The sequence below is a fragment of the Argiope bruennichi genome, chromosome X2, assembly GCF_947563725.1.
Source record: "Argiope bruennichi chromosome X2, qqArgBrue1.1, whole genome shotgun sequence".
In the NCBI taxonomy this organism is placed as follows: Eukaryota; Metazoa; Arthropoda; class Arachnida; order Araneae; family Araneidae; genus Argiope; species Argiope bruennichi.
The window spans coordinates 89526034-89538489 of record NC_079163.1 but is presented as its reverse complement, the minus strand read 5'-3'; the positions used below and the strand labels follow the sequence as shown (position 1 = coordinate 89538489).

Genomic DNA, 12456 nt, shown 5'->3' with positions numbered 1-12456 from the left:
ATGTCATATTTTACCTTCATGCCTTATCTCCTCGCATTTTAAGATATTCCTCGTGATTTCATTACAAGAGCCATCGCTGCAACATACAGGAAGAAGTTTCATAACATGAGCAATTATTTCTGATATGCAACTGTAATTAAATTATGTTGGCACCATTTTATATTGTTATGCAAGTATTCAGTAACAGTCCTAATGAAAACACCTGAACTACTATTCGTTTCAGCACCCTGAAACGACCACTTTTCGACGATTCTATCTCACTAAAGGGTGAAGCGCAGTAAGAATGAGCGCATTTCCGGAATTCTTTGCCCTTTTCCCTTGATTCCCCTCTAATAGACACTTATTCGTTCCGGTTTTTTTTTTTTTTTTTTTTTTTTTTACATGTATATTAGTATTGTGTCTTTTCTGACCTTATTATTTTATTTTTATTTAGTCCGCGTGTAATCCGATTTTATTTTATAGTTAAATGTAAACATCTCCTGCTTTCATTTTTCCTCTCACACCTATTTTAACGAATTAAACCTATCCTAACGCATGCGCAGAAGTTGGAAAGATTTTAAACTCCATTCGCAAACAATATATAAGAAAATATTTCAAAGTTTATTGAATTATCACTCATAAAGATATAAAATTTATAAAGCTTCGAAGATGGTTTTATACTATTTTGTTAACATTTCTATCATTTGAGATAGCGCATTCTTGCATTTTATGAATTTTCTGCAATAATTACGAGTTTTTCGCGCTTTAATAATTTACAAAATAAATCTTATTTACTTTAATACAACATTAGTAAATATTAAATATTGTTAATTTTATTTAATTTATGAATTCTATAAACTTCTTTTGAGATGAGGTGTACAATTCTGTGATATAACGTTATATTCAAAGTTTTTTATGCATGCAAATGATGAAGCATACTATTTAATGTGGATTAATTCAACCTATCATAATATTTCTTACAGTTTTCGGATTCAGCTCTTCCAGCTAGTGTGTTTTTGCTGGAGAGATCTGGACTGGATTATAAATCGAGAGCAAATCCAGTTAAAATTGTTCGAGCCATTTCTGCAATGGTGAGTATAATAAAAAGAAAAGATTTATTCTGATTTTTACAGAATACTTTTATTTATAAGCCTCTGCTGTTTAATCCTGATAAATCAAAGCTGTTTTTTAATTTTTAATTTTTTTTATTTGATTTTTTTTTTATTTATGGTATATGAGATATCTTATAAAATACTGAGTTCGGTTTTCTTAAGTTCAAGGTTCAAGAATGAATCTTATTCTTCTCATTTATCGCCCATTTTGTAATAAAATATAAATAAGTTGATTATTTATTAATTAATTTTTTTATGAAATTAGTCTTTTGTGGACTTCGGAATGAATTATTCACTTGTATATCAAACATATTAATGAATATTAATAAATAATTATTTATATTCGTTGTTGTGTCAAGATATAATAAGAAGATAATGGGGATATATGTATAACCTTGGTTCATTTGAATAAATTCGTTTATATTGAACTGAATGTTGACACAACATTCAATATTGAATTCAGCATTCAACATTGAAATTTAAAAAAATAATACTCTGATATATATTTTTTACATATATTAATTAATTAATATATTGTAAATTACAAATATCTTGACATCCAATTTAATTTAATTGTGATATGAAATTAACGCAGGTATTTTAAATAAATCTGCATCCCAAGTCTCCAATTCATATTTTTGTAATGCCTACTTTTATCTGCTTTGCGCAAGGCTGTGTGTGTGTGTTTGTTATTTTCGCACAGGTAATAGAAGTAAAAAAACCTGCATTTGCTGTAGTCATGAAACTAGAATTTGCCGGTACTATTTTGCAATTTAAATTCCAGATGGTTCTGCAACTTTTGAAGTTATGCATATATAGGATGAGATAGTAACTACTGTTTACGATTTAAGAGTAACCAGAATTAAGCAACTTCCCTCATGCAAATTTGCGTCCGGGATGACATGAAAATCAGGCTGTGACAGCATAGTCAGGCGCGGAGGTGAACTCAAAATGGTCCTCATTTATAGTGCAACACAGGTCATATCCCCTACCCACGAAGGGGATATGACCTGACATTCGTTTGGAGGCAGCTCAGCCCCACACTATTTATATACCTACCTTGGAAACGTGAACTTGCTTACTTCTATGACAATTTCTCAACACAGTATTTGAAGTGCCCCTTGCCTGAGTGAGTACCTACTATGCACAAATTTTCAATGTGCCGTTTCCCATTCAGAATAAGCGTTAAACTTTAAAAAATATATATATATTTTCTCCATATTATGAACCAATTGAGCCATAACCTTCTTTAAGTATCTTTTGTAATCATATGAAAATAAATGTCTATATATGTTGGAAAATCGGAATTTTAAGCTTTACCCAGATTAAGAATTTCACCCAGGATGAAACTCGTCATAAATTATAACAATGTCATGAAAGAAATGTTTGTTGAATAATTATTTACCCATTATTTCATTCCTCTAGCGTATATTTCAACATCTAATATCTTAAGTTTATCAAACAATACATCTATTGTCATCTGGAAGTAAAGAGCATTGACTGTGCTTAAGTGAATATGTTCATTTTTAAATAAGGATCATTTAAGAGTGATTAATGAAATATCCAAAAATAGAAAGCTTTTAGAAAATCGCTTTCTTTTCTGTTTGAAGCCATTTAATTATGACAAGCATTTAGTTTCTGTTTTCCCCTTCTTAGGTCAACAGTAATGATGACAATGGTGTTGTCGTAGGCAACTGGGCGGGGAAATATGAAGATGGAACAGCTCCTTGGAGTTGGACAGGAAGCGCAGCTATTTTAGAGCAGTTTTTGTCCAGCGGGGGGAAACCTGTCCGTTATGGTCAATGCTGGGTCTTCTCTGGAGTGTGCACAACAGGTCAGTAAAATAAAAAAAGAACTATAATAAAAGATTTTTTAGTGTGGTAAAGTTATATGGTTTGTTTGTAAAAAACAAAATGAATTTAAATATATTTACCCTCCATAGCAGTCTTCAACTTCTTTTAATTCTATTTCATACGTTAATTTCAAGTTATGTCTATTAGTTCCTGTAAACCATTAGAGATCGAATGGGCCTGATATCAAAGTCTTGAATTTGAGATTTCTTTACTTAAATGGGCATCGGACATGTTTAGACTTTAGAAATTAAATGCCTCCCATTGGCCTGACGTTCAAATTTGAAATAGGGTTTCCAGATCATTTTTGTCATTTGATCGTGATTCGAATGCATTAGTTCGGTTCCGAAGTAGTTCTCGAGTGGAGAGAAAAAAGACATTTATCTACTTAATTCATTGAATTCATTTTTAATTCATTTTTAAAAGATTAATCAAAAATGAAACTGCTTCTCATTCGGATGAGGAGGAATATAATTAATAATTCTTATCTTAATTTTATATAATTCAAGAAAGAAAACATAAAAAATGTGTCAACCATTTCGGGAAACGAGGCTTATATTTTAAATAGCTACAAAAGTAAAAGATTAAAAAACAAATTTGGTATTTTAAAATCATTCTCAAGCATGAATAAATAAAGATATCAAATGTTTATTATGTAATATTTTCGAATGGAATATTGAAAATTCGGAAATGACCTTTAACAAAGTATTGTTCTGAATGTCTAAATGATGCGCTGAGAATCTGAATGTTTGTAAAGAAACAAAACAGAAAACGCGTCCGTACTTTGAAATATCGTTATTTTGCTTCATTTTTATCAAATAAATATATTTTATGGATAACTGCATGTCTAAAGTGTGAGATTCGTCAAAATTTCAAAAAATTCTCTTTTGCAATTATTATTCTTCGTATACTTCATATACGAGATAGCGAAAAGAGATAGCATAGAACTGTTAGCCAAATATTATTGAGATCCTCTTATAAATGTTAATTAGTGATATATTTAGTGTTTTACATGATGTAAAAGTCAGTGTTTGTAAAGAATGTTTTTTTCCCAGTGTGTCGCGCTCTTGGTATTCCTTGTCGCAGTGTGACCAACTTCGTCTCCGCTCATGACACCGATGATAGTTTGACAGTAGACAAATATTTTGATGCAGATGGTAATGATCTGGCTGAGTTCAATGCAGATTCCATTTGGTAAGTAACTAAAGCAATGGTTCTTAAAGGAATCGCGTCATATTAAAAGAAACCCTGCGAGATATTAGTATATAATTTCCATAATTTTAGTTTTTTTAAAATTAAATTCCATAGTTTACCTCTTTTTGTAGAGCACGAATTGCAGATTATTACCTGTATTTAGAACATGCTTTCAAAATGATAATATCAATAATTTTTTATGTATTCAAGATTCATTTAGCACAACTACTCCATCTGCATTTATACCACAGAAAAAATCTGATTGATTTAACTTATGGCAATCCATTAAATTAAAATATAATGATATGGAGCCAACTCAGTTTTTGTTGTTGGTAAAAAGTGAACACCTATTTCTATTTTAAATGCTAAGGATCAAAAAATTTTGATTGCATTTGCTACTGCTCATTCGTATGAAGCTGAATTTTCGGTAGTCGATGTCATAAAATATAGATGAGTTCAATTTAATTTCAGATTTTTGTAATTCTGTAATGATCAACATGCTCGTACACTTCCTTGATTATTTATTATATTTATTGAAATTTGTTCAATACATTTCATGTGTTCAAGTATACGTCATAATCATCAAGCATAATTGGGTAAACTTTCAAGTCTGGCTTCTAATTCATCAAAATAGACTTCTCTGATATCACTCAGTTTTTACATCACGCTCGCCAACTCTTCAAAGCTAGGGAAAGCATGGAAAATAAAGAAGAAAGAAAATATGGCATTTTATGAATCAAAATACAAAATACATTTAAAGGTTTTGTGATTTTAATATTTTTAACCTCTTTCTGCTATCGTTTGCCAAGAGTTTATTACTGTTATCGATTTAAAATACCAAATATATTTTCGAGGATAAGAATAAGACAGATTGCAAAAGAGGTATTGATTATTATTTATTTCTATTTTTAAAAAGTATCGAGCGGTGTTCCGCCTTCATTACACTCTTGCTGATAATAGAAAAACTTATTTTTAATATTAGAATTATTTTTTTCCAGGAATTTCCATGTTTGGAATGATTGTTGGATGGCACGCCCTGATTTACCAGCTGGTTATGGTGGATGGCAAGCTATTGATGCTACTCCTCAAGAAACAAGTGAAGGTATCTTATGAATATAAAAAATTTAATAAATTCTATTTTCATAACTCTTTTATTAGCATACTAAAAAGTAGGATATTTTGTGGTTTAATTATTTTCTTCTTTCAATTTTTTTTATTTATAATTTCTTATTATAAATACTATGGAATCTCGAATAATTTTCTCTTTCAAATTCTCTTTAGATTGCACAACTCGAATAAAGTCAAAATTAATCCAAAAGAATCCATCCATTCAGAATTTATAGCGAACTTGTAAAAATATGAATTAAATAGTGTATTATCATCAAGAATACGTAATTTCAAAATTCTAGGACATCAAGAATAGAGGAAAATATTGATTTAAAAATTCCGTCTTCGCAAACATGAAGCAATCAAGTAAAATAAGGGTGAATAAAAATAAATTCTGTAGATTCGATTCATTTTTAATCCTTGCTGAGAACGAAACAGTTTTTTTTTATTTATCAATTGATATAACTTTTTTATTGATATCTTATCATTGAAACAATTTTGTTGATAAAAATAACTGTTCCGTTTTCCTACGTTTATTTGGTTTTTAATCTCCATTCCTGTTGGCTTTTTCATGAAAGAGAACTTTAATTTGTAGTTTCAAATATGCTTCGAATTTATGAGAATTCGAATTACACAAGTAACCAATGGTGACCTCCCCACTCCAAAAACAGCCATCGAACGATTTTTTGGTATATTACTGTTAATAAAAGCAAGCAAAAATTATTAGGAAAAAGTGGAATGCCGTTATTAAGGAAAATAGTGTGCCTGAAAGAAAGGAAAAGAGATACAATTCAAATCTAAAGTTAAATAAAATCTTTAAAATTAATAAAATATAGGGTTATTGATCTCGAGAAGCTTTGTAATAATTCAAACCTCTTGAAAAGCTAGTTTACTACTTAAAATTTGATAAACGATTTGCCTCTATATTTTTAAAGCTTAATTGTTTTATGAGAATGAGTTTTAGGGTTTACTATTGTTTTATTTGCTCAATTCTATCCCGATTTAGTTTTTTTAAACTGATTCATTATAATGATATAAAAGAGACAATAAAAAATATCTTAAGATAGTAGTAGAAAAAAAGATTATGATGCTTTATGCAACGTATTTTGTGGCGATAATTTAAAACAAAAAACAATTGAATAAAATTATTTTTATTGGCAGTGATATTTATTAATTATGTTTTGATTTTTTTATGATTATTCCTTGATTGATAATATACAGAAATACTTAGTCGCTACTTCCTATGTACTCTTCACACTCTTGAGTGTTGTTTGAAATAATATAGCTCTTTTTCCCAGTGATATCTACGCAAATATATAATTTTTATAAATACGAAGTAAAAATATTTCAGGATCTGCAATGTTAATCGCAAAACCAGAAGTGTTCTTCTCTCAGTTTTCTTATATATTTACACAATACGACCTTGTTTGTTTTGCTTCGTAATGTAATAAAGATAATAGTACATTTCATATCTTTTCTCTTAGACCGACTGGGTTTAAAATTTGATATAATCGACGATTTTTGAGAGAAGACAGTAAAAAATTTCGTTATCTTGCTTGTTGAATTTTTCAGCTGTAGTTTTCAACAACACACAAACAAACAGTTTACTGTTTGACGGAATTAGTCCAAAACTAGGGAACTCTAGTGAAAAGGAAATGTACCAAAAATCACTCATCTAGCTGGATGAATTTTTTTAAATTGTAGCTTTCACATATGCACAAATCTATCAAAAAGCAATCTGTTGATGGAATTTTTCCAAAATTTGATATAGACTACAATTCTAGTAATAAAACTATATGAACCAAAACTACAATTTGGTGTACAGGCGACAAACCGAATTTCATCGATCTCGGTTCTAAAGGCTCAAATAAACACAACGCCACCTCTTACTCTCAAAACCTAATACCACAAAGATTATCTAACCTCTAGAATGGACAGAGAGAATTCCAAAAATGAACAGTTATGAAGGTCACTATAATAGAAATTGGACTATTTCTAAATCTTTTACAAAAAGTATGAATTGCCATAATTTTTTCTTTGTGCGAGAAAAAATGAAAGCATCATTTGAAAAGTTGCTTACCTTCACTGCATACTTAAACTGTAATTTAAAAAATTAATGGTGGAAAAATTATTTTTGAAAAAATATATTATTCACCTGTTTTAGAAAGAATCGTAGAATGGTCTTGAACTTTTTAACAGAGAGGATTGTACAATCACATCTCTAAAACATTGGATCGATTGAAGTTTATAATAATAATAACAATAAAAGCATTAGATTAAAAAAGCCAGTCTTAAGAGTTTCATTAATTTTATGCAAACTTTTATTGTTAAAAAGCATGCTTGCTTTTTTTAACATTGAATTTAAAAAATTGAATTACTTATTTACTCTTATTCTGTTAGGACCTAAGGAATTTCCGTTTCGTTAATCCAAAATACACTAAAAATTAATAAGATTTACTTTTCATTGTTTTTGCAAATTATTACTTTCTTATTTCTTTGGGGGGGGGGGGCTTTTATTCTTTCTTCAAATGCCGAATATATTTTTGGACAATCCTTATTCTTACAATATATTATTTAATTCTAATTTGAAAATAATCAAAAGTTATAATTTTTGTTTATTTCATATCCAATGAAATAACGTAAAAAGGTGTGGACTTGCAGATTGGTGTTTTATTATATCATTTTCCTTTTTAGGGGCATTCCAAGCCGGCCCAGCTTCTGTAGTAGCTATCAGAAGAGGAGAAATTAGTTACTTGTATGATGCTCCTTTCGTTTTTGCTGAAGTGAATGCAGATATAGTACATTGGCAAATTGATGAAGATTCTGACTTTGGATGGAGGAAACTTAAAACCAATACTTATCAGTAAGCTTTTTAATTTAACACTTTTATTTCATTTGGCTTGTTTCATATTTGCAATTGATTTTATACTCACTTTCAACTGTGCTAGAGGTTTAAAATTTTGTCCTCTTGTGTATTCATTACGACAATGGGCTATTTTAATTTTATTAATACAATTCGTTAATTATTAATTAAATCATATTCCTTACCAGCTGCTTCATCTGGTCATGAATTTGAGAAAAAACAAATCTCAAGATTTTAAAAAAGTAAGAAATAAGTATTGTAAAAAAAAAATGAAGCGATTTTTTTTTTTTCATTTTAATTATTTTTCTTTTTAAATTACAGTATCTCAGAAATTCGATAGTCTTTGCCTACTCTAAGTTTTTAACAATTCTATTTTCCTTTTTTGAAATTAAATACTACCAGCATCCTTTTCTTCCTCACAACAGAGCTACCCAAATGACAGGTTCTTATATTATCATTATCAATCAATTTTTTACAGAGTAGTTATCAGCCGAAAGATGCATGAGTTGAGGGAGATTTTCACCCAGAAACATTGATGTCTGGGTAATAAATGATTGGTGGGTGAATCAAGTACTAAACACTATATTGATTGAATAGGAATCTTTTTTTAAAAAAATTGTAAAAAAAAAAAAAAAAAAAAAAAAAATCTGACCTGCATATCCGTTTGCTCAAGCATGATCATGGAAATACAAATGTTATAGTTATTATTAAATGCTCTTCAACTATTTAAAGGTTTTAAAATATTTTATAGTTTTATAATTACCGTCTGACATTATAATCAAAATAATATACTAAAATTGTTGCGAAATTTTAAAAGCCAATTTCTACGCTTTTGTTGTACAGTGAAATAATTAGATTAGGACTTCTTGAACTCAAATTCGATAATACGTCGTTCTAGCAGTGTATCATTTTGGAGGGTCTTATTTATGGCGTACTAAAGAGGATTTACGTGAAAATGGATTAAAGGTTTAAAAAAATGCTTGATTTCTCGTAACGAAAAACAAATTTTCTTAGCAGTAAATTATGCAGGGTGTTTTCTGTCTGCTTTTACAAATCTCTATAACGATTAGGTTTCTCAATGGCAAATCAGAATCTTTTAACAAGTTCGGAAACGTCATCATAATGTGGAAATACGCAGACAAAGTGCGCAGCGTCATTAAAAATCTTTAAAAACTGCTTATTTTTGATGGTCCTTCTATAAGAGTTTTAAAAGTGCCTTTTTTTTTTTAATCCAAAGGATTATATTTTCCTTCTGATGAAAAATAAAATCCTAATTCACCACGCTAGATGTGTCTGATTATAAACTGCTATTTTCTTTGCGGTATCGCATCTTTCAATGTTTAACGGATTTCAATTAATCCGGAGATCAATGGAAAAGGTGTTGTCTCAATTTAGGGAAATACTGATAGAATGGGGAAAATACATCCTTTTCATTTACTTGACTCTTCTTTCACCTCTTTTTGCCTGTCTAGACAGAGGCGGTGGGAGATCTTTTCTTTTTACAGATAATTTTATGTATTCAAATGAAACCACTAGTGTTGGGTTTTTAACAGTTAATTGGCATTTTTCTACATGTGATTACTTGTTTTTAGAGCATTACTTAATTATATTTAAAAATGATTTAGTGACATTATTATTAGTGAATTATTTAAATATTTTTACTTCAATTATTTTTTGTGCAAAGGTTTAGAATTTTTTTAAGTGTATGCCAGAAGATGTGTATTTCATTCATTATGGACTTCCAAGAGTGAATACACCGAATGGTTCAAGGCTTCCAAAAATGAAAGTAAAGCAAAATGCTTATGGTGCTCCAAAGTTATTTGTAGGTTATTTGTGACTCTTCCCAAATGGCACCAAAAATAAATTAATGCTACTACAATTCCTTTTTTACTTTTCCGTATACAAACTCTTCAAAGAGAAAGAAATGTAATCGCCAAAAGATTATGAACTCGTGATTTTTCCCGATCTTCTTGGTTCAAACCTCTGAATAAGACATTTTTTTAATTATGTCTATCTGTGAGCAAGATAATGCAAAAAGCTTTGAGCTGGAATTTCTTAACACTAAATTTGCTGATTTCTATCATATTTTGAACGAAATACGTTTCCATTGAATGTTTTTTTAAATTTATTTATTTTGTCTGCTTATCCGAGTTCAGGAGAACACGAGAACTTCAAACCACAAAACGCTAAATAGTAAAATTTGGCACACAGTTATAGCATTTGAAGTATACATTCATATCAAAATTTTGAACCAAATACGTCAACAAATTTTCCATCTGTTGGTCATTATGTTCTCAAGAATGCAAATACTGTAACAGAAAAACGCAACAATTCAGACGCAGGAAATTTGGTAAGAAATCTTGTTTCTAAAATTGTAGGTCCATTACAAATTTCAGATTTAGCTGTCGAAAAATTTCTGTGCATAGTTGTAGTTCTTTGCTATACTGGGCCTCTGAAAATAAAAATCTGTGTACTCTGGACTTTCACAGCCTTGCCCAAGCTTCATAATTTTTATGCGGGAGAGAGGGATAATGTATTGCAGCGAACATTAAATCATTTTTTCAAATGTTTCAGAGTGATTATCCTCTTTTGACTTTTTACCTATCTGGTATTCATAAATTAGTGCATTCTTTTTTTATAAGTTTTGAAAGAAAATTTCGCAGTTAAATTTATTTTTACAGTAAATTGTTAATGCTGTGGTGAAAAGCTTATAACAGCTACGAAATACGAGTAATTACTTTTGTCTTGTGGTCTTGTTATTCGGCTGCGAACCACAAGGTCCCAGGTTCTATCCTCGCTCATAACAATTCGCTACAAGGCCATTGTAACGTTTCTACACTCATGTCCAAAATTAAGGTCACAAAAATGTTTTTCAAAGTAATTATAAATAGCTACCAGTAAAATTTAAACAAATTATATTTTGTATATTGTGAAGGACCGGTAACACGATATTAACCTTTGTTGTGGGGAAAAAAATGTTGTTTAGAATTAGTTTTTGAGGAACTACTGAAATTAGACCGTTTAGGAATCTGGGATTTTTGCCTGCAATTTTGTGAATATTGCATTAAAACAAAAAAATTAACTTGTTTCCAGTGAGAATGTGCTCTCATAATCGTTTAGACGATTCCTTGAGATGGAGAGCCGTTGGCAGGCTTGAAGCAGGGCAGTCTCAGGCGGAGGTGGCTCGATGATTACAAGTGGCACCGAAAGTGGTATTCAGGTTGGGGAATCAATTCCAAACAAGTGGTACTGTAACCAGAAAGGCCGGCCAAGGCTGTCACAGAGCAACGACGCCTGCACAGGATCGCTATTTGGCATTAAGCGCACGACGGCATAGGCTGACAACGGCTGCTCAACTTGCTCGTGACCTTGCTGCTGCGTCTGGAATAAGAATTTCCTGACAAACTGTATACAGACGTCTAGCAGAGAGGGCCTTTATGCCCGGCGACCAGTTGAGTGCGTCCCTTTGACTGCATCCAACAGAAAAGCCCGGTTGTTCTGGTGCCGAACACATCAGTCTTGGGCACAGCAAGAATGGAGACGTATTCTTTTCAGTTATCAGTAGAGATTTACCTCACAGAGTGACACTCGTCGAATCTTCATCTGGAAAGAGCGAGGAGCTCGCAATCATCCCATCTACGTAAAAGAAATCGATAGATTTGGTGGCAGAGGAATCCATGTCTGGGGTGGTATAATATTGGGCAGTTGTACACCACTGCACGTCTTCGATGCGGGTACTGTCAATGCACATCGCTATAGGGATGAGATCTTTGAAGCCTATGTGAGGTTATTTCGGGGTGCTTTTGGCCCAGACTTCATGTTTATGGACGATGACGCGCATTCACACAGAGCCCATGTCGTTGATGATTTTCTTGAGGAAGAGGATATTCGACGTATGGACTGCCAATCGAGGTCTCCGGATCCCAATCCTATTGAACATGTTTGGGATGGTCTCGGAAGAGCCATTGCACAGCGTAACCTCCCTCCTAATACCCTCCAAGAGTTAAAAGCCGCGCATTTGGAAGAATGGGCTTTGTTGCCCCAAGCATTTATTGACACCCACATAAACAGTATGAAAGCTCGTTGTGAAGCCTGTATAGCATTGCACGGTGGTCATACTCCATATTAAATAGGCTTTCCCAGAGATATATGCTTTTTCTATGATTTATAATGCAACACTTTTTGATATAACCTGTTTCTTAATTCCCAACTAAAATCTTTTCCATGTTGTTACGTGTCTATGTTCTTTCTTCCATTGTAGTGTACCTCTGTGCCAAATGTCGTGGCAACATAGTGAAGAGTTTTTCATTTTTCGCAGATTTTATGTTTGTGACCTTAATTTTGGACATGA

General features: G+C 31.2%; 1 protein-coding gene across 3 annotated transcripts in view; it reads left to right on the top strand.

Annotated features, from left to right (window-relative positions):
• The window catches only part of LOC129961046 (hemocyte protein-glutamine gamma-glutamyltransferase-like), a 79572-nt gene that overhangs the window by 58058 nt on the left and 9058 nt on the right, over positions 1-12456 (top strand). For all 3 annotated transcript variants that reach the window (XM_056074845.1, XM_056074844.1, XM_056074846.1), the window contains exons 6-10: positions 963-1070; positions 2748-2925; positions 3997-4135; positions 5134-5237; positions 7937-8105. In XM_056074845.1, the coding sequence (XP_055930820.1) occupies positions 963-1070; positions 2748-2925; positions 3997-4135; positions 5134-5237; positions 7937-8105 (698 nt within the window). The remainder of the gene's footprint in view (positions 1-962; positions 1071-2747; positions 2926-3996; positions 4136-5133; positions 5238-7936; positions 8106-12456) is intronic.